Source organism: Ambystoma mexicanum, chromosome 7q, assembly GCF_040938575.1.
Source record: "Ambystoma mexicanum isolate Mex_15411 chromosome 7q, UKY_AmexF1_1, whole genome shotgun sequence".
Classification (NCBI taxonomy): Eukaryota; Metazoa; Chordata; class Amphibia; order Caudata; family Ambystomatidae; genus Ambystoma; species Ambystoma mexicanum.
Window position 1 is genome coordinate 21,473,170 of NC_090941.1, and position 23,425 is coordinate 21,496,594.

Below are 23,425 nucleotides of genomic sequence, written 5' to 3' on the forward strand. Positions count from 1 at the left end.
GAAGTGTTAGGAGAGTTTTCCTAAAGTCCACCTGTGGCAAGTCTTTATAAAAACTATCCCTTGGCATATAGGCCCCAACTTCTGGTATAAGTCTGTACTACTCGGTTTGGTAGTATGGCAGAGCACCCAGGCCTATCTTAGGCAGGAGATGTGAGCTGTAGGCGAGTACAGTGAATACATAGGCCCAAAGAAGCTCTTCTACACTTGTAGCTATAGTAAAATAGATATTTATTTTATATACACAATGTAAAGTTATATTCAGGTGAGTAAGTACTATTTTAACTAATAAACACAATAGAAAACATAAGCAATGCTTCACGTGAGTAAACCAATACTAAGGAATTATACAGATCAGGAACACAGTTCAGTGGTAGGTAAAATCACTTGTAGCAACTCGGAAAATGTTATGCGAGGAAGGATCACCTGTGTGGAGGGAATTTGGGGAGTGGGGAGAGGACAGCCATGGTATCCCGCCTTCCCCTTTCAAAATGAACCGTCTATTCCCCGAACCTTTGTAGGCTACTGTCAATCTTTTCCACTTTCTCCCCCCGTCCCCCTGTCCAAATGTCCCAAAGAAACATAACAATAATACTGGGACGAGGAAGAGACCAACTAAGAGGACATAGCCTCATTTGGATAAGACCAATATAAATCAGTATTATGTTGTAAATACAGATGCACAGCATTAAAGTACCAAAATGAGGAGGAGACCACAAGGAGTTATGCACACTTCCATTTATTCGAACCTCCCAAAACACCGCTTTGATATTGAGACGACAGAGGGCTTTGGAGGACTTGAGGTGGAATAGCCAGGCATGTCCAGCAAATAGGTTTCACCAGTCTCGGGAGGATAGCTCAGGGGCAACGTGCTCGCCTTGGAAGCAAGATGACACAGAGCAACACCGGTTGATCCCTGGGTCCGCGCTTAGAAACCTCTGGGCATTAAGCGCGTTATAAATAACCAATCATAATCAAACCATGGTCGGGCAATTAAATTCAGTGACTTGCACCTGCGGTCAATTCACACATTCCAGGTGTATGAAAATGGGGACCGCCCAGCACCGAGGGCGAGACGGCCTGGAGAGGAGGAACCGTCTTGAGAGAAGCCGCACCGCGCAGGAGTGAGCTAGACACCGGGGGGCCAAGGCAGCCTGTGAGCGGGTCTAGGATCCTGATGTCCAGTGCCCACAGCAGGAGCTGTGGGGTGTCAAAGCCTTCCAATTGCCACAGGACTGGCAGAGAGAAGCAGAGTGAATTTAAACTGGAAAGCAGAGCAGAGAAACCCAAAGGAGCTGCCGTATAAAACCAGTGAGTGAAAAGAAGGGAACACTCGTACCGGGCCCCTGCGGGGACTGGATACAAGCATGTTTAAATGCCGAACGAACTGAAAGCGGTTATAAGCTAGTTGGAACGTCGAAACAAGTGTATTTGAATACCAAACAAGCTGCAAGCTATTGCAAGCACTTTTGAGAATTGAAACAAGGAATATTGAATACCAAAAAAATACCAAAAAAAAAAATTGAAAGATATTGTGAGCACATTTGAATACCACAACGAACAAAAGCAAGTAATGAGAACTTATGAATGAAGTGAAAGCAAGGTGGTGCTAATAGTAGAAACCACGAGATGAACTGTGTGAGACACAAGTGGTGACAAAGCCAAATGATTACCAAGGAAGGTATGAAATAAGAAACTAAGTATAGACCAAAGATACAGGAACACAAGATACTCCAGGTTAAAACAAAATCTGCGTTGGCAAAAGCCAGAAGAATATGGCATTCATAACCCGCTTATAAACAAGTGTTTCAAGGCGCAACAAGGCAAGTGGAGGGGGGGGGAAACAGAGGGCGGACAAAGAACAACGATCTTACTAGGCCTAGTGACTTTCAGATCGCGCAAGCACAGAAAGTGTTGCACAGGGGTACCGGTTGCGTGACCTGTAATGGGTGGACCGTGTGGTCCAAAAACTGCAACTAGACAGAGTGACCCACATCTTGAAAAGAACCAAGGGAAGCAAATACAAGGAAGCTTATGTGTTGCAACAGTTGCTGAAATGAGCTTGAAATGAAGAAACAAAGCAATCTAGTGAAAAGCCTGAATGACCAAAGATTTGAACTGGTATTGTTTTTGGAAAGCTGGAAGATTTGAACTCCTGAGGAAGGGAACCCCGAGACTTTGAACTGTTCTGAACTTCGGGAAAAGGAGCTAATTACAAGCCAAGAGCTAGAAGAAGCTTTGAACTTAATTTTGACCACCATTCTTTTTGCTGCAGACATCCCTACACATTGTATACCATTGGCTGTGAGGGCAAGCATAGGTTTTGGACACAGACGTCTGATTTGAACTTAATGACAGTCTATCTTTAGTTTTCTTTAGGTAGGGAAATCCACCTTACTGTAGGGCAAGTTAGGCCTTACTCCATCCTGACATTCAAATTCAATAAAACATTTGATTAGAAATCTATTGTCTGTGTCTTCACACAGGGCAATCCTTTGAGATTTGTATTCATTTTCAGAGGCCTTAAGACTTTATCAATCCATCCCTATCTAGCTATGAGTGCTTCAAAGTCAGTTTGGAGGTAAGGCACAGCAACAGAAAAGGCAAAGTGCAAGAGGATTCTTCTGTTACAGGCTAGTAAACGGATTTTGCAGGTCAACTAGTGTTAAGCCTGGGCGAACGGTATGGGCGAACACCCAAACACCGAAATCGGCACTCCAGCAGCAAAGGAGTGACAGAATGACTTGGGTACATACTGTCACAAGTCCCACAGTACCTGAGGAGTTGTGAAGAAGATGCAGCTGGATTTGTTCTTGGTGTAGCAACGGTGGACCCGGTCTCCTGTTCCTTGGTTGTGATGATGAAAGGAGGCACTCTGCAAGGGATGTCGCTGCAGCAGTCGAGGGGAAAGTACTCACAGCAAAGTTTTCTTCGTGCTCCGTGAGTCTGCAGTTTTGGTGCCTTTTTACAGGCTCCAAGGATGCACGTTTACCGCCTTGCCAATTGGCCTTGATTCTTTGGTCTTGCACTCTGATGAGGAGTTTGAGGGGGATCTTGCCTCTGGAGTTCACCACACATCTGGAAGATGATGCACTGGAATATGGCCCTGGTATTGGCGGTTTGCAGCTCGGGGGTGACTCGTCGTGTATGTCGTTTTATGACTGGTTGGTCCCACCAGCCAAATGAAAGGAGTCCTGCTCTTCTGAGCTCCTCTGTTGATTAGAAAACTGGGTCAGGACAGCAGTGGTCTCCAACGTTTCTGGAAGGCGCTGCAGGCATCTCTGGTCACCGTCTTTTTCGGTTCTTCTGTTACAGTGGTCCACTTGTCTTCTCCCTCAGGATCCTGGCTTTCTGTTTTTCTCCTGACAAACATTGTAGACGCATGGAACATCTATGCTATGTAAATATGTATCTTTCATGATTTGAATTTTTTTCGATTTGTCTAAATGTTGACATTGCATAATGTGATGTTGTAATCCATGATGGCCAATAGGGTTCGCCCTGATTTCGGAGTAATTAAACTCCGAAATGCATTGGCATTTGAGCCCTTTATGCATTTAATGGAATTGCTGACCTCTGATTTATTAAGAAACCAGAATTGAACAGATAAACTTTGTTTCGACCACTAATGACTTCTGTTTTCTACTTTTGAACATCTGGAATGAAATCATTTACCACATTTACTAAATATACAGCGGCAGTTTGTCTTTGTGGAATTATAAATAGTAACCCCAAGGGGTACAGTTTGTGAGTGACTGATTAGCTTGATATTTTTCATCCAGCTTTCTGCATTGCTGTATTTTAAGTCCGGGTGTCTCTGGACTTTTCCTCAGTCTGCTCTTTTAAATTTATATATTTTTTGCTTTAACCATAAGTGGTATTAACTGATCAACATTCTTCTGAGGGATTGACTTGGTGCCCACCTATTTGTATAGCTTTTATCAGGATTTCACACTCATTCTCTGCAAACTCTCTCTGCAGTTTACAGAAAGGGGCGGGTGGCTGTCCAATCTGGACAGCGAGCCCTCCAGTGGGAACTTGTTCCTTTCAGGCACACTAGAAGACAAGGGATAGCAGAGTTTCGGGATTCTTCCATGCTGCCTGTCCTCGCAGACACACTAGAGTCTGAGCAAGCTACACAAAGGTTTCCCACCATAGACAAACCTCAAACCAGGAGCCCCCCTCTCCCAAGCCACATTGGCAGAAGGACCAAGAAAGGACAACCACACAAATGTCGATAATAAAAATAAGCCACTGTTTTGCATAAATTGTCACCCTTCTGTGCATAACTGCAGCTGTGAAAACAGCCTGCAAGCATAAATTGCACAAAAGTCGGTAGAACAGGTCCGCTGCCACCAGCCATACTTGTATGCTTTTCACTGTAACATAAAGCAATGTGAAAGGGGAGACTTATCACCTCACCACTCCACAAGGTAAAAGCTAAGATGGATAAAAAGTATCCTTCTAATCTTGAGAACAATAGTAGAAAAATAAAAGAATATACAAAGGAGTTCCCAAAGGGAGCTCAGCAACACTACACAAAGGGTGCTTTGTGCTTCAAAAGTAGATGCCTTTAAAAAGAATGGAGAAAAGCTAGACTCCATAAAAATAAAGTCAAGCAGGATGAACAAGAGTTCCCACAGTCGAAGCAAAAGGAATAAATGAGGGGAAAAAGGCTCCCCTCATTCAGAAGATTAGGAAAAAGGTTCAGCAAATAGTTCTCTGTGTCTCACAGAGGGGATATGACATACAAATGAAAAATCTCCCCAACAGGAAGAAGGGTTAGTGACAAGATGGCCAAGGCACAAACTAAAAACTTTGTGGCACGGCCATGTTTGAACACTAGCCACAGTAGGTAGCCAAATGTGGTAAATACTTTAAGGCTAAAGTAAAATGCGCCAAAAATAGCAAAAACTAACGGATGCCACCAGCTTGTACCTTAGGCACACTTAAACTATTAAAGTCCTAGCAGAACAAAAAGTATACCCCATTGTCCTGCATTGTACAATGATAAATGGGGAATGGCGTTCTTTCATAGTTTACTCTTTACACGCTGTATTATTATTATACGCGAGAAATGCATCGCTTTCCCGTTCATCGTGAGTTCATTTCCGCAATAGTAGATGGCCGTTGGTTCAGCGCGACAGTCCACACATCCCCAGTGCCACCCGCCCTCACCGGGACACACTTCGCCACACTATGCCCTGCCACACTCGCTTACCTGTGGACGCAACAAGTTGAAAAGTCCCATGTGCAAACTTGCTCTGGAGCCGTTTTCGTTCTTAATAGGACACACAGATTTACCTAAGCCTGCCGAACCGATTCCACTAACATACTTGAAAAGTGGAAAAAGTTCAAAAATTGCATTACTCTGCCTTACCTGTCTGACGGTACACCTCGGCTAGATGCCAGGAAGCTGTCAGTTCATTGAATTTACTGAAATTGCTATACCGCGTGCGCTTCAATTTAAAGAACCAGCGTGTACAATAGCAATGTGCCGGTAAGACACCACTAGTATCATGTCTCCGTATAGTAGTGACAACACAGTGGCCATTTGGGGGGGTAGTCCAGAGCCCTAACACTCGCCGACTGCTGACTCTGTTCCCTTGGGGGATAACACTTATTTCTGCATTGCTATCCAACTCGCGTGGCTGGCAGAAAGCTGTCTGTTCATTAAACGACCCAAAAAAAGAACATGTCTGTTTACATTGTGACTTTCCCTTTCAGAGTGCTCAATGCTTGCTTTCATGTACGAAAATAGAATTGCATCGAAGAAATGCCTTTCGAAATAGGCTCCACGATGCAATAGATTTCGATGAAAGGGTCTTCGCTGAAATAACATGGAACCATAAATAGTTACCAAAAGTGAAAACAGTGCAACAAGACTAAGGGAAACAGTTACCCAGTACTGAAAGCCTGAAGGACATGTCAGTTTCCCCATGACAAATGAGCAAAAGCCAATGTAGTGAAGCTGAAGACTTCACTGCATTGTAAAAGGTTCGGTCAGATTCAAAAATAAAAGCAAAGGGTTTGGGGGTCCATAAAAAAGGAAAAGTGCTGTAAAGGGAGATCTTTCTGAAAAATCAGTGTTTATAATTTGCAATTGAAATTCAATTTTTATTTATGAAAAATGTTGCGATCCTGTTAACGGGCAAGGATATGCAGGGTTTATGCAAAGAATTGGTAGTTTCTGGTTTTTCCTGATCCAATGTTAATGTTCACATTTCTTTCTAGATGTCACTGCAGTTTGCATTTTAGAAGGTTTTCAAAACCAACAGAGTATGTTATTGGCCGATAAAGTGCTTAAGCTCCTTGGGAAGGAAAAAGCCAAAGATAAGTATAAGGTAAGTTTGTTATTTCTTTTGTGAAGGCTAAGTCTGATTTGCATGTTCTGAAACATGTCTAGTACTTGTCATTAAGTGTTACGGATCTAGATGTGAGCCAGTTGCATAATAGTGATGCTTTAATGTTCAACTCCATATGACACCTTATTATCTTTTGAATTGTTACAGGATATATTTCTGAGGCTTGTGAATATGTTTAGAATCACATGCCGTTCATATATTCCAATATCTAGGGGATGTCGCTGAGTATTGCATCTTGTTTTCGAAGTTTGAAAAGGGACGTTGGCTGGGCGTGACCGTAACACTATCCCATATGTGACGTGTACTGTACCCATGAGTCTTTGAGGTCTGTCGGATTGCTTTTTTCCACCATACTAGTATGTCCCATAAATGCGGAGCTCTTCTCTTGTTACATGGTTATATTGTTTGTTATATCTATATTTTGATAATTATCGCATCTTCGATGTTCGCTTTCATCGAAGACAGATTACTGCCTGAAGACTTCAATGACTGAACTCTCGACAACAGACAGTGGTTTCCTTCAGGCTCTGGCCTTCGTAGTAGGGAGAGGTGGGGGTTTCCAACATTCTACTGATAATTGGAGAATGTCTTTTCTCCTACTTTCCTCTACTTTCCTGTGTTTGGCTGCCCTTACTGTTTCTGATAAACCTGGAAAGAACACTGTTTCAATGTTGTCCTTCCTGTAACTGGAAGTCCCCTTGGAAAGACGCTCCTAACGAGTGCAATAATTGTCTTATTCGGGACCATGACGACTGGCGTTGCAAGAGCTGTAAATTCTTTAAGCCCAAAACTGTTAGTGCGCCTGTCTAAGTGGTGGGCGGCCTGCCCCATGCATGCCGAATCCCGTTCCCCCACTGGCACAGCCGCTTTGGTCGTGGAAAACTACGGCAGCTGCGGCTCCAGTTTGGATGCCAAAGACAACCTGGTGGAGTCATCAGACTCGCACGTGTCCGTCCCAAGTTCCACTAGGCATGCCAACAGCATTGCTATGGGGTGTCCTCTGGTGACAAGTAATGCCTGCCTTGACCCCCATGATGGACACATCTTTGACTTATAGACACCACCCTCCACTGTATATATTGTGTATATCGCTACTTCTGCCACACTACAGCCGACTGTTTTTTAGGATTCTTTTTACTTGTATATATCTTTTTTCTAAAATGTTAATGTCTTTTACCTTTCTTCTGTATATATTGTACAGCACTGTAACCTAAGCAGAGAATTTCCTTGTTACTCTTTGCGCCCTGATACCTCCGGGTCTGGCGCGCATTATAAATAATAAAACAAACAAGACAAGGGCACACACTCCCTCTAAACAAACTTCCCACAGGTATTCTTCAGTGGCATTGTCCAAAAAGACAGTGGCACTTATCGCCGAAACCCAGAGAACGTCCACGTTCTCAGCCATTAATGCTTTTGCAACTGCGTAAGGCGCATGGTTCTAAATCAATCTCATCACAGGGTTCTTCCCATATATTTTCGACGCATGTTGGGTAAGATTTTCATATTTATAATCAATCATCCTTACCTATGTTAAACCCCAATAAGAAGGGTCAGTGAATTGCAAGCCCTTTCAGTTCAAGATAACTTTATTACTATTCAAAAAGACAAAGTGGTTCTCAGAACACATGCTCACTTTTCACCTACGTTAATCTCAAAGTTCCATGTTAGCCAATCCATTGCACTTCCAGCTTTTTTCCCGAACCCAACTAATTCTGCTGAAACAAGCTTCCATACTCAAGATGTAAAGAGTGCTGCCATGTACTGTATAGAAAAAAACTAAACCACTACCGAAAAATGATGAGCTTTGTTTCCATAGCAGCTGGTATGGAAGGAGATATGTCTCTAAATCCACGATCTCAAAATGGATAGCCAAATGCATCCAGGTTTGCAACTAATTATCTAACAAATCCTTCCATTTCACACTGAGAGCCCACTCTACTTGAGGTACAGGTGCTAACTTTAGCTTTCATTGCAAATGTTCCATAAGATGCAGTTTGCAAAGCAGCTACTTGAGTTCCATTCACACGTTTACTCAATAATACCGCTTAAATGCACACTCCAAAGCAGATTTCCAGGTGGGTCAAGTGGTATTAAGACATCTATTTGCTGTTGTACCGTCAAACATCCTACCCCCTTCTCCAGGTACTGCGTGCTAATTTATGCATAGAATGTGATTCTAATCAGATTCTCTAGCTTCAAAAGGCCTACATTATTTACTGTGATATATTTCTTTTACAACTTTATTGAATTGACAGTCACAAACATGGATCATAATACAGTACATATATCACATTTGTAGCTTTTCATTGATTCAGGGATCATATATCAGGCTCATCCGGGGGTTTCTGGGATGTTTTGTGTTCGACTGGTTAGGATCGGAAAGTGACCCATGTCTGTGGGTCTATTCATGGAGCTACGAGAGTAACAAAGCCCTCTTCTCACACATTTCTATAGGACAGGTCCCTACGCCATGACTGTGCGGTGGGGCAAGCCTAGCTTTCCAATTCCTCAGGATACTTTGTTTTGCCACTGCACAGGCGACATTGAATAACCTGCGTGTCCTTATGGGTACCTTCCCGATATCCCCCAGCAAACACTTCAGTGGTGTAGGAGGGATGGGGATATCTAGTATATAGCTTGGTGTTCGCCACCTTTGCCCAGAACTCTTGAATGGGCGGGCATGCCCAGTACATGTGGAATGAGTCGGCTTCGGCCGTATGCCACTTGGGACATCTAGCTGAGCGGTCTTGGGAACATTTTGCAATTTTTATGGAGTGTATGGGGGGGTGAAGTGCAGATGATTCAGGACCTTAAATTGTATCCACCTCAGACTGTTTTGGTGAGCTGGCAGTGTCGGGTCCAATGTGTATCATCCAGTGACATGCCCAAGTCTCTCTACAATACAGCCTTCATGATGTTACGTGTGGGGCTGTGGGTCTGAGCAGTTTTATATAATGTAGAGGTGCCACAGGTGACCCCAGTTGTCGCTCTGATGGCATTAGTGAATGGATGGTCTTCTGGTTCGGAGTGGAATTTGGGCCACATATGTCGAAATGCTGCTCTCATCTGGTGGTATAGTAGAGCCTTTATGGGGCAATGCCCCACCTTAGCTTGGAAGTCGGCCAGTGACACAAATGAGGTATTGGGGGAGAACATGTCCAGGAGTGTCAGTTGTCCTTGGGGATCCCAGTCTCTTTGCAGTGCTGGGTCGTACGAGGGGGAGATGCCAGAGTATTGCCATAAGGTGGATGTGCTGCTATAAGGGACAGTGATCCCGACCTGCATAAATATTCCGGACTAGGCTTTTACCATACTACCCACAGGGTCAATGTCTGTAGTGTCCCTATAAAAGTTTGCGAATATCACAGATCTAATGTCGGTGGGGGAGGCTGCATATTTTTCGATCCGGAGGTGAGCATGGTTCTCAGGATCGGTATGTATGGCTTCTAATTGGCTAAGTACAGGGTCTGGCAGTCGATGGCTACCATCACCCTGGGATATCGGGCTGTACTGGGAGAACATTGGAATCGCATTTAGATCCCATATGAGACGCTCCACGTGTCAGTGGTATAACTTTAGATTTAGTGGGGTTGATCATGTATCCCGAATACCTGGGAAACTCATCTATGTCCTGCATGATGGGGGCTAGGTTGATCTCAGGGGTTGCTAAAGTATAGGGGTGTGTTGTTGGCATATAATGATGAGTTTGGGGGGTAGGGAGGACTCTTATCCGTATCCACCGATTGGAATGTTTTTGGTGTATCAGAGCCGCCATGAATTCAATGGTGAAGGCGGAAATGAGGGGAGATAGTAAACAACCCTGTTATGTGCCCTTGCAAAGTGCAAACCTGGGTGAGCGGGTATGATTTTGTTCTGACCACTGCACAGGGGTCCTTGTATAATAATTGGATATAACTTAGGAACTGGGGTCCCATCCCAAACCACCCCAGGACGGCAAACATTTATTTCCAGGGCACAAAATCAAACGCTTTCTCAGTGTCAAGGGAGGCTACGATCACTTTGGCCCTGGGGTTCAGCTGGGAGATTATTGCGAAGAGCCTACGCAAATTCAAAGAAGTGGGTCTGGCCGGGATGAATCCTGATTGGTCCGGATGTACCAGGTGGTTCATGTGGGGGTGTTAACTGGTTTGCTATGACCTGGCATGCAAATATTTTTGTGACTGTATTAATTAGGGAGAGTGGGTGACAGGATGCATCCTCCTGCAGAGGTTTGTTGGGTGTGAGCAAGACTGAGATGACGGCCTCCCTTAATGATGGGGGGCGGGGGGAGAGAGTGTCCCAGTGATGTTGGCCTCCTCCATAGTGCTAACAGCTTAGGAGGAAGTTCTGGCAAGTAACTTTTGTAGATGTCAATAGGAAGGCCATCAGGCCCGGGGGCTTATCCTGTAGCAAGGTCTTGTATAGCCTACCCCATCTCTTCAGCGGTCAGAGGGAATTCCAGTATAGCTCTGGATTCGGACGAGAGTCTGGGAAGAGGGACTGAGTTAGCATACCGGGTGAGGTCATCATCCTAAACCGTGTCGGCATTATCATACAGTGTTGAATAAAACTCCATGAACACCCTATTGATCGCTTTCTCCCCCTTGTAAGTTTTCCCGTCCCTCCCACACACACAGTGATTGGTTGTATATAATTCTCAGACTTGACCAGTCTGCCGAGAGATCTGCTGGCCATTGTTTCCTTCCCCATATCTCCTGGCCCGAGCGGGATTGGTACAGGAACTCCCAGTCTGTGGAATTTGTCTAATTGGGCATGAAGTGAAGCTGAAGAAGTCGCATCGGGTGTTAGTGCATATGTGTTCTCCTGTGTCCGCAGTTGGGGTTTCTGTTCACTGTAATTCTAATCGTATGGCCCGTAGAGAACCATGTGCTAGGGATAATATATGGCCCCTCAACCAAACCTTAAAGGATTCCCATACTGTGGACATGGTCCACACCGAGCCTTCGTTATGAGTAAAGTATTCCTTAAGATCCACTCTTAGTGGGCCAAGTATCGTGGTGTTGTGTAGAAGAGCAGGGGGAATCCTCTGCAGCCGGTTGCTGCGGTCTTGTTGCGACAGTTGTATTCCTAGTAATACCGGGGAATGGTCCGATATGGTGCGAGGAAAGATGGAACCGTCTGTTGTATGTGGGACATGGTTTGGGGAGTATAGCCAGTAATCTATGCGTGATCCAGAGTAATAGACGGAGGAGTGGAAAGTTTACTCCTCTCCGTCTCTCTCCAGGTGTCAATGAGGGGTAAATAGTTCATGCACTGCAGGATGGCACGTGCTGCTCTGGTGTGCATACGGGGGACCCTGGAGGTTCTGTCCATCTGTGGATTGAGTATGGTGTTGAAGTACCCGCCCCATATCACCCTAGCTTTGTCCAGTGGGGTTATTAGCTTGATTATCTTGAGGTAAAAATCGGGGACATCAATGTTTGGTCCATACGTTTGTGAGATTATGCTTTGATTATTATGCCACAGGTGACGCCATCAAGAGCTTTTGCTCCAGTTTGTGCAAGCTGAGCATGCAAACTTGCCGTAACTTCATTGGACTTGGTGGTTACCACAAGTTGGCATCTGCGAACACTGGTAGGATGCAGTGATTATTGCATCAAAATGTAGGTGATACGCTGTGGACCACAAACTTAAAATACATCACTGAGGTGTGGAGCGGGTGTACTGATGGTTCATGGAAAAAAGTGTGGGTGTGGGGTGATCAAGGTCTTTGGGGGGTTTACCTTGTTTTGGGATTCTCACTTTGCATGTAAACATTGTAATAATATTTCTGAGGCTTGTGGAATCTGCTTAGATCACATGCTGTGCATAGGCCGACATCTAGTGGAAGCTGCCGAGTATTAGTTTGTTTTTCGAAACTCGAAAATGGGCGTCAACACAGGGTGTGCCAGTAATACTATCCCTAGAGTGACATCCACTGTACCCAAGATCCCTCACGCGTCTAGGATCCTCAGATTGTTTTTTTTCTGGTCGGAAGCATTTTGTGGAGTCCCCTGGCCTTAGCCATACTTTTGCTAAAATATTGATTAATTGACATCCTTCCCCATCCCAACGTCGAACTTCGACACTCAACGCCAGCTGGAGAAGAAATCGACCGCCGGCTGCTGCACGACGGATTTGGGCCTCGGAAGGCCTCGGCCCGGGCCTTGGAAGGCCTCTGGCCTCGGCCCAGCTAGTAGGGAGAGTGGGGGGTTGGACATACTCTACACTCTTGGTATCTAGGTACACCTTATACATTTCCTACACTTAACAGCCCGCTGCTGCAAGGTGCGTATGGAGGGTACTCCTTTTCAATTCTGCCCCAAGTGCAATTGATAATACCCTTGGGTCGACAGGTACGCCACGTGCAATCTCTGCTTGCTGAGGGACCACCCCGAAGCGAACTGCAGAGCGTGTAGTAGGTTTAAACCTAAGACACTTAAGGACCGTTCGACGAAGCGTTGGGCCCACCACGCCAGGCAGGCGGCCATGGCAGCGGAGGGCGCCTTCAGCGATGGCAGCGACGCCGTGCTTTTGGACGGCGAGGGCATTACGGCGTCGAAAGACAGCCAAGCGCAGGTCCCCGACCTCGGAAGGTAGTCCGACAGGGCGGCTATGGGGAAGACCCCCGGCGACACAGGCGCTTCACACACCACCCACACTAAACACACGAAGTATAACCGAGACTCTACGACGTCGAGTGCTCGGAAAGAGGCACAAACAGAACGGTCCGAATCGGTGTCCTCTGGGCGTTCGAGATCGCCGCATGACTCAAGGCAATCATCCACTCTTGCCAAGAGTGCCTCACTCTCTAGGCTAACGGAAGTTCGATCGTCGGAAGACGAAGACGACTTCCACCCCCAGGCCGCACTCCAGGAGTCAGAGCCCGCAGACGAGATCAGCACGGCCCCACGTTCGAAGGACAGGGACTCTACCCCCGATCCTCGACGCCAGGCATCGAAAACCTCCAGAGCCACAAAGGGACAGGGAAAACACTTTTCCACTCACGGGGAGGGGGGAAAACAGCAGAAGAAGCAGCCTCTGCACTCTTCCACACCTGTAAAACACTCCACTCCTCCTAAACAGGCAGACAAGACCAGGTCTGCTGATATTTCAAAGAGCAAATCTACTCAAGATAAATCTCCAAAACATTCTGAGTCATTCCCAGTTCCAAAAAATGGTCCAGTGGTGACATAGATAGGGTCATGTCAAGGATGTCTTCCTTGGCAGACTTTTACGATAAAAATCCAGACCATTTCCTTTCATATGATCCACAAGGGGCTACACCCTCAGGCTCTAATGATCCTATCCCCCGAGTAAGAAGCCCCGGTTTGAGACACCAATGAGGTCTACAGACCCCTTCGAGGTACAACCATACTCACGACCATACTTACTATATCAAGAAGAGACTTCCTTTGGTGAGGACCAAGATTTTGGCATGGTAGAAGAGCAAACCGGGACGGGCTACTATGGGGACGATGAGGACCAAGAAGAGGAAGACCCTGAAACCTACAGAGTAGATTCCCCGGTAGAAAAGGAAGCCCCAGTTACCGACTCCCCTGTCGATAACCAACCCCTCCTGAGCGAGGTTCTCGCACGTGCAGCAGAACATTTCCATATTGACACCCACGATGTCCAGGAGGAGAGGGTCTTCGCCGAGGAGTTAGTAGGAGAAAGGAGGCCTGTTGCCCAGACCACCCCTATCCAGCGAAGAATAGACCCGTCCCTGGTGAACCCGAACCTCACCAGAGCAGTCAATCCCAGAGTTGAGAAAACTTTTCAGGGCAGCCCAGTCGGATCCTCTCTATATAAGAGGACATCTGAAGCCAGACTCACTAGTTGTCACTAACACTAGTAAGAGGGCTGGAACACCCTTGTCATCGTCCGAAGCTCCTCCAGACAAGGAGAGCAAAAAACTATATGGTTTCGGCAGGAAAGTAGCCTCAACGTCCGCCTATCAGGCAAGGATTGCAAACTCCACCACCCTGTTGGCCAGCTACAACTGCCATCAGTGGGACGAAGTCGCGGCACTCATAGCCTCTGCACCGGAACCCTTAAAGGGCCAGTTAGCTCGGATTTCCGCAGAGGGTGGAGCCGTGTCTGGTTGCATTTTAAAAGCAACCTTTGACGCCACGGACAACGCAGGCAGATTGATAGCAGAAGGTACTGTTATCAAGAGACATGCGTGGTTACGGCAGTCTGGTTTTAAGGCAGAAACCTAGGCATCATTGTTGGACAAACCGGTGGAAGCCGATCTGTTTGGTAAGGCGGTCGCGGACGCACTGAAGAATGCCAAGGATGAATACGAGACACTCCAGTCCCTTGGCCAGTTAACCAATAAACCCCCTAACCAGAGAGGGAATAGTAATGTTCGCCGCCCACGCGGCCAAAATTCCCAGAGAGGATCTAACTATTCCCAGGGGCAGGGTACACAGTGGAACAACAGCCAACAGTCTACCCAGGGGTATGGCAGGGGTAATAGGAGAGGACGTGGTAAAGGCAGAGGCAGCCCCAGCAAAGGAGGTGGCACGCCTCCACCAAAGCAGTGACGCTCAGTTCAGGGTCCTTTCTCATGCAACCCCAGTAGGGGGACGCATTTCCAACTTCACCCAGGCTTGGGAAGGGATCACATCAGACAGATGGGTGCTGTCAACAGTATCCACAGGGTACTGTATAGAACTACTGCAGCGTCCCCGGAACCATCCTCCACGACAAAGAGTACACTCATCAGAAGATTCTCCTCGAGAAGATCGCCATTCTGCTAGCAAAGGACGCGATAGAACTCGTCCCGGGACACCAGGTAAACAAGGGTATTTATTCAACTTACTTCCTTGTGCCAAAAAAAGATTTGACAATGCGCCCAGTATTGGATTTACGGCCTGCCAACAAGTATGTCAAGCCTCAAAAGTTTCGTATGACTACGCTACAAGAGGTAATCCCCCTCCTAAAAAAGGGGGATTACATGGCATCCTTGGATATGAAAGATGCCTATTTTCATATTTCCATGTTCCCAGCACACAGAAGGTACTTGCGCTTCAAGGTGGACAGTCGGCACTACCAATTCAAGGTACTGCCCTTCGGGATAGCTTTGGCACAAGGGTATTCACCAAGGTACTGGCGGTGGCGGCTGCACACCTACGCAGGGAGGCAATCCCGGTGTACCCTTATCTGGACGACTGGCTCATAACTGGGGAAACCCCAGTAATTTGCAGGACAAACATTCAAAGGACTATCGACCTCCTCCACGAATTAGGCTTCTCAATCAACGAGAAAAAGTCAAGCCTGGTGCCAAGCACCTCCAAACAGTTCATAGGAGCAATCCTAGATACTCAAGAGGGGTTGACCTTTCCTTCAGAGGAAAGAATTCGGAATATACTACTGCAAATTCCGCAATATCAGTCCGGTCACCAAATAACGGTACGCAAAGCAATGCGTTTACTGGGCATGATGGCGTCATGTATTTAACTGGTCTCCCACGCACGCCTGCGTCCCATGCAGGAATGGCTGGCGAAACAGTGGCCTCAGGCAAGTGGTCAGAGGGACGATCTAGTGGTCGTTTCGTCAACACTAGTACAAAGCCTTCACTGGTGGACAAGAGAGAATCTTGCACAGGGAAAAAACCCTTTTACGATCCAGAAGTACAGGCAGTAGTCACTACCGATGCATGTCTGACGGGGTGGGGAGCTCACCATCTCCACCACACAGCTCAGGGTCTCTGGTCTCCCTCAGTGGCCAAGAACCACATCAACCTGCTAGAGCTTCTGGCAGTATTCAGAGCGCTTCAAGCGTTCGAGCCCCACCTACTAAACCTGTCAGTGCAAATCCGGACGGACAGCACAACAGCCATGTTCTACCTGAACAAGCAAGGAGGGACTTGTTCACCAAATCTGTGCAAGCTTGCCCAGAAAATCTGGATCTGGGCACTCAGACGGAACATCTTCCTGTCATCACAACATGTTCCAGGGCAGCTCAGTTCCCTAGCGGATGCTCTGAGCAGAGACTCCCTCCCAGAGGAACACGAATGGGTTCTACACAGAGAGGTAGTAGAAGATATCTTCTCTCAGTGGGTTTCCCCACTATAGACTTATTCGCCACAAGCGAAAACAGACAATGCCCAGGATTTGCATCCAGGTTCCCCCAACCAGACTCCCAGGGGAACGCCCTGTGGATGAACTGGTCAGGGATGTTTGCGTACGCTTTTCCACCAACTCCTCATCAGGAAGGTGGTGAACAAGATGAACAGAGAGTCGATGACACTCGTCCTAGTTGCTCCAATGTGGGCAAGACAACCGTGGTTCCCACACCTACGCAGGATGGCGGTGTGCAAGCCCATCAAACTTCCAGCCTGGTACAACCTACTGTCCCAGCACCAAGGTCAAACAGTGCATCAGCAACCCAACTCAATGAACCTGGCAACATGGCTCCTGAGGTCATAGAGTTTGGACATCTCCATCTACCACAGAGACATCCTAAAGGAATCTAGGAAACCAAACACAAGGCACTGTTACTTTGACAAGTGGAACAGATTTGTTATCTGGTGCCAGAGTAGAGAAATCAACCCAGTTGATTGCACTCCTTCCACTATTGTTACATACATGCTCCACCTGCTAGATGCAGGATTGGTTTTTAACTCGCTGAAAGTACACCTGGCAGCCCTGTTGGCATACACCACTTCCCATAACAAGGTCTCGTGGTGGAAAGTACCAGTAGTTAAAGCCTTCATGGAAGGAGTAAAGAGACTTCACCCTCCTATTTCGAACCCACCACCAGGCTGGGACCTTAATGTGGTGCTATCTAAGCTCATGGGCCCCCCTTTCGAGCCCATGCATAAAAGCAGTCTCAAACACATGACTTATAAAACGGCCTTCTTAGTAGCTATTACTTCTATAAGAAGGGTCAGTGAAATTCAGGCTCTGTCAGTGCAGGATCCCTTCTTTACTGTCCATAAAGACAAACTGGTTTTACGCACACACCCTGGGTTCTCACCTAAGTTTATATCTAAATTCCACGTAAACCAGTCCATCGAGCTTCCGGCTTTCTTCCAGGACCCTCAAAGCTCGGCTGAGGTGAAACTACACACCCTAGATGTGCGTAGGGCGGTCCTCTACTATGTAAATAAAACCAGACCGCTAAGGAAAACAGATCAACTGTTTGTCTCCGTAGCTAGAGGCAGAGAGGGGGATCGCGTCTCTAAGGGTGCCATCTCGAAGTGGATTATTAACTGTATCCAGCTGTGTTACTCACTCTCTGAAAGAACTCTGCCTTTCACGCCAAGAGCCCACTCTACTAGAGGCATTGGGGCCACTCTGGCTTTCATTGCAAATGTACCCCTTGACACCATTTGCAAAGCAGCTACTTGGAGCTCTATTCACACTTTTACTCAGCATTACTGCATTGACACCCATTCCAAGGCAGATACACAAGTGGGACAAGCGGTTCTAAGTCACTTATTTGCTCATGACCCTTTTCACATCCCACCTCCTTCAGGTACTGCTCGCTAATCTATGCACAGCATGTGATCCAAGCAGATTCCACAAGCCTCAGAAGGGATACATTACTCACCGTAATCGTATTTCTGATGCTTGTATCTGCTTAGATTCACATGCGACCCACCCTTCCTCCCCTCTGAGAGAAGGCGCATGGTTGCTTGTAGTCTTACCTTTCTATCTATCTGCTTGGATTATCTGTACTCGCGCTACTCCTCATGCTACCTCATGTCAGAAAAAATACAATCTGAGGATCCTAGACGCATGAGGGATCTTTGGTACAGTGGACGTCACAGTAGGGATAGTATTACTGGCATGCCCTGTGTCGACGCCCATTTTTGAGTTTCGAAAAACAAACTGTAATACTCCGCAGCTTCCACTAGATGTCAGCCTATGCACAGCATGTGAATCTAAGCAGATACAAGCATCAGAAATACGATTATGGTGAGTAATGTATCCCATACCAGGAGAGCCACTGTTATAGCAAATAACATTGCCTATCTTTTGCACGCCTAGGACTTTGCGTATTTCAAAACATTTTCATTATTCTGGTTTCTTGCGATAAATATAGAGTTGCTTCTAAAGGAGAAAGTGGATCAGCTGACAACAAAACTGAGTGGGGCTTGGGACCATATTTGTATAGGCTATTTGAAAGGGGATCAAGATGACTCTTCACCATCTTTCATTCAGGGCTATTTCCTTTAGGGTTGTTGTTTGGTACCATAGATGTTGGAGTCTGGGACAGAGGGGAGGAAAGCGGAATATTGCTTGTGTTTTTAAAGTCCCAGGAGTTGGTGCACTTATTTTTGTCCCCTTTTTAGTTTTGTTTCCTAGTCGGGCAAACCTATTGGTATAGTGTGTGTAGGTGGCATTTTGGGGAACGAAAAGCTGCTGTAATCTAATTAGTATTGGTTCGGTTTCACATTTTTCTTTCATAGGTGTTGTGCTTCAGGGTGGCGCTTTGGCTAAGAGAGGGACCAAGGATGATGGTGAATGGATATGGCATGCAATGAACTGCACTCTGAAATGGAATGGGGTGCCTTTTTTGTGAAGGGGAGTGCCATTTGGAAATGGCACCATACTCCTACATGACTCAGTGCTTGTTCCTCCTTTTAGGTCTTCTAACCAGACTTTTGCTGGCCAGTAGCCTGCGTAGCCGAATGCATTACTTTGAGCATTGCCAAGTTCTGACTTTGCAAATACATGTTTTGCCAAGCAATCAAGCTTTCTGATGCTTATCGTGAGAATAGGTTGGGAAATGCATTATTATTGGGGTCCATGTCCTTTCGCAAGCCCTGTATAGTTTTATTTGCGGCCTTGCAATGTTTGAGTGGAGCAGTAAACACTTTCGCTCTCCCAACCCCACAGTTAAAGTCTATTTTTAAAAAAATGTTTGTATGATTAATTACATATTTTCTATTCTACTTGTTTGTGTAATCTTTTATTTGTAGCATAGATTGCTTAACATTTTTGACAAACGTCAAGAATGTTCCTTCATTGACCATTACTTTGACCTTCTATTAACATTTCTTATGCCAGAACCGTGAACCCCTCATGCCGTCGCCTCAGTTCATCAAATCTTATTTCAGCTCTTTCACGGATGATATCATCTCTCAGCCCATGCTAAAGGGGGAGAAATCTGATGAAGACAAAGATAAGGAGGGCGAAGCAGCAGAAGTGAAAGAAAAGTGAGTGTGTTTATCACTGCATGTTGTTTTTGGCATTGCAGGCATCATATGTACCTACCTGCTTGGTGAAATGAAATTGTTTTTGTATTTGACGAGCTCCATTTGTTCATAAATTGTTGTCCCTTTTCTTCTCTCACATTTCAGTTATGTCTGTTCCACTTTACATCCCCTCTTTTGTGGTTTTAAGCCGGTTTGGACAGTATTTCTTTTAAGTTTACATTTTCATTTGACTCATGCAAGCTCTTCATCACCTGGGACTTAGTCCTTCCGGTCTTTGCAGAGACGAATTGGTTGCTAACCTTTCTGGCCAAACAGCCTATCTCCAGCATAAAAGCTACGCGGGTTGGTGAAGGGGATGCATCACTGAATGTGATTTTTCCACACCCATTTGGATAGGTGTGCAGAAAAATCTACCCTAAGCCTCGGTTCCAAAGAAAGGGAATACCAAACTCTCTTTGGGTAGCAATAGCCGAGCAGCTTGGCTTTGCTTAAGGCAAGGGAGAAAGTTGGTAAATGGGTACAGTTGTCCAAAACCAAAGTGGACACTACACAACTGTATATACCTTATCATAGGGTTACCCATAAATCACATTAATATAAAAAAAGGAATTCATTTGGATATAGCGGAACAGTAACAGACCTTGGGGGTAGACTGTTCCCACTCTTAAGGGAACTCTAGACATCAGTTAAATGCATTAGTCGTTATTAGGGCCACAAATGCCAACATGTTAAGTCACAGGATTCTTGAACAGCCTCTAATAAACATTATAACAGGCAAACTATATACTTCAATCTAGTACCTAGAAGAAATGAAGGGATTAAACATTAGCAACCCTACCCAGAATGGTACTGTTGGGGCAGAATTCCATTATTGGGGTTCTTTTGTCCCTTTTTATGGGACTGATGGGAAAGATTTCTCTTTACAGCACCTTTCCCTCCATTTTTATGGACCCCCCCCCAAACTTTTTGCTTTTTATTTTAGAATCTGACATGAACTTTTCACATTGCAGTGAAGCCTTTGACTTCACTACACTGACCTTTTCTCTTTTGCCATGGGGATCTGACGTCCTTCAGGCCTCCTTTAGTCTTGTTTGTTTTATCATTGTACAATGCATATTACAATGCAGTAAACTTTATTTTGCCCTAGACTAACTCAGTGGATTTTTGGTTACTTTAGGTGAGGCTTTGTTGTGTATTTTGTTTTAGCCTTAACGCACTTACTGCCCTACTCTGGCTAGTGTGCAAACATGGCAATGCCATGAGGTTTTTAGTTTCACTTGGCCATCTTGTCACTAACCCTTCTTCATGACCTGTGAGGACAGGAACGTCTTTATATGAACTTCCAGTGTCCAGGAAAGCTGAGGTTTTTCGCAGGCTACTGCAGGGCAATGTGTGTTTGCAGCCAGAAAGTGGATTTGGACGGTCTAGTCCCAATCCACAAACTGGTTTCAGTGTGTCTGAACGGTATGCATGAGCTGTGCCACCAGTGATCCTGATTGGACTGCTGAGGTGTTTGCGAGAGCCAGATCTTAGATTGGCTAGTGGCGTTTTGGCTCGTACCTGCCTTTTGGATAAGAGGACCTCTGCACCCATTCATTCCAGAGAGATCCTGGAAGAGCCAAGTGTCCTATCCATCTGCAAGATGTGTAAGGAGACCGTGGACCTGTTGGAAGAAGGCTTGGCCACCAACATCTGCTGCTGTCCTGGAAGTGCCCTGTCTTCGAAGGGATTGTGTCCTCCGACGTATTCCTTATCTTGATAGATCTCCAGCTTGCTGACCTCGGAAAATTTTTCTTCAGTAGAGGGCGCTGCGCGTCGACGTCCCTCGAGCCGATATCCCTCGACAGCCTCCGTATCGGTGGACGTCATCATGCGTATAAATAGACTTGCGCAGCGTCTGTTGCTCAGTTCCGTTTTTCTGTGCTTCGTGGGCCTCGGAATCACGTTGCTCATTTTGTTAGTCAGATATATTCTTCATTATTCCTCGAATACCAACTCTTACTCGATGGCTTCCTCATCCGAACCGACGACGCCACGGTCCAACTTCAAAAAATGCAGAGACTCTGGAAAGAAAATGTCGTTGACAGATCCTCACAGGATCTGTTTGTGGTGCCTGGCATCGGAGCACCAATGTTCAGAGTGCGAGAACTGCATGTCCATGGCGGCGTAAGCCTTGAAGGAGCGTAAGGGGAAGCTTGAGAGAGGTAAGACAGTTCGACTCCTTCGAAAGTTTCCTCGGTAGAGTCGAGACATTCGTCTCCTCGCCGACACAGGAAACATTCTCGTTCTAGGTCTTGAAGCAGTTCCCACCACTCTTCGAGATCCAAGCATTCAAGTAAGACGTCAGAGATCCCCTTCCTCTTCTTCTGTTTCTCCGGAAAGAGTCACCTGCCCCACAAAACATGGCTCTCGGGCTGAGTGGGAGGAATTCCGTAAAAGGATGCTTAGCGTCTTCGAGAAAGCGGCCTCGACCCCCTCGAAGACAGCTGAGGGTGATACCCTGGGTGAAAGACCCGAAAAAATCGAACTGCTGCGAGTCTTTGCACCCGGCAAAAGAAACTACTCGAGAGCGTCACAAACCCTCGAGCAAAGGCACTGTGCCATCGACGCCATCGTCGAAAGTCCCTTTGACGCATAAATCTGCGTCATCGACGCCATTATCGAAGGGCTTATCGACGCATAGGTCGATAGAATCGACGCTGTCTTCGACGCCGACGCCAAAAAAGAACAAACCCACGGCCGCCACTACCTCACAGCCAGTGGTCATACCCAGGGCCTCTAACACAACTTCGAGAATGTCATCGACAACCTCGAGTAGGATTCCGATCCTCTCGAGTTCTTCGAGGCCTCTTCCAATCTTCTCGACACCTTTTTTGGTATTTTCGAATCCTTTAACGTCCGCGTTGACGTTTACTCAACCAATTATGACAAATTTAGCCCCTTCTGCTCTGGAAATGGGATTTAAGCCATTTCCAAGGTCTGATCATTTCAGACCTTTGTCTTCAATTTATGAGGAAGGGGAGGATTCGGATCAAGACAGACCCTTTGGGTTGCAGAGATCTGCAACACCTGAACCAGAGGAATTTACCTCTCAGGAAAATAGGTTAAAGGATCTTAGAGAATCCTTACATGAGGCAAGTGGGTTAGATACTTCACCAGAAATATAATTTGCCAAACCAGACCCAGGGGAACATGCCGAGACCCCTTACAGAATTTTAATAGCAAGAATTATAGAATTCATGGGTTGGTCTACACCTTCACCTGCATTCCAACAGGATGACCTTACAGACATTTTAGTTAAAGACCCACAGGAGGATTGTGTGGTTCCATTTCACGCTGCATTACAAAGAAAAATATTGGCTAACTGGGAAACTCCTGAGGTTATCCTGGCGGTTAACAAGAAGTGATCAGCCAAATATAGAGTATCTGCTACTGACCCTGAATTTTTGTCTAAACCTCCAACTCCAGAGAGTCTGGTTGTTCAAGCAGCAACTTCATCAGGCAGTAGATCGGCATACCCTACTGTTCCACAGGACAGGGATGACAAAAGAGACGACTAAGAGTCTTTTCTGCATGTAGCATGGTGTTGAAATCTATTAACGCTACTTGTACGCTTGCAAGGTTCAGCCATACACTTTGGGAGTGTGCTTCATCAGCGGCTGACTGCCTCCCAGAGGGAGAAGAAAGGGAAGCGTTTCTAAACATCATTAAGGATGGTAAAGACGCGAATCCCTTCAAACTGGCATTGATTCTGCTGACCGCATCAGTAGGGCCATGGCGGCAAGTACTACAACCCGCAGATTTGCGTGGTTGCGAAAGTCTGGGTTTGCTTCAGATGTACAAGCCAGACTTTTAAATATGCCCTTTGACGGCTCTTCTTTGTTTG

General features: G+C 46.1%; 1 protein-coding gene across 1 annotated transcript in view; it reads left to right on the plus strand.

Annotated features, from left to right (window-relative positions):
* Window positions 1-23,425, plus strand: part of TOMM70 (translocase of outer mitochondrial membrane 70) — a 561,013-nt gene that overhangs the window by 140,784 nt on the left and 396,804 nt on the right. Inside the window, exons 4-5 of the mRNA XM_069639990.1 lie at window positions 6,232-6,341; window positions 19,391-19,539. Of these exons, the coding sequence (XP_069496091.1) occupies window positions 6,232-6,341; window positions 19,391-19,539 (259 nt within the window). The remainder of the gene's footprint in view (window positions 1-6,231; window positions 6,342-19,390; window positions 19,540-23,425) is intronic.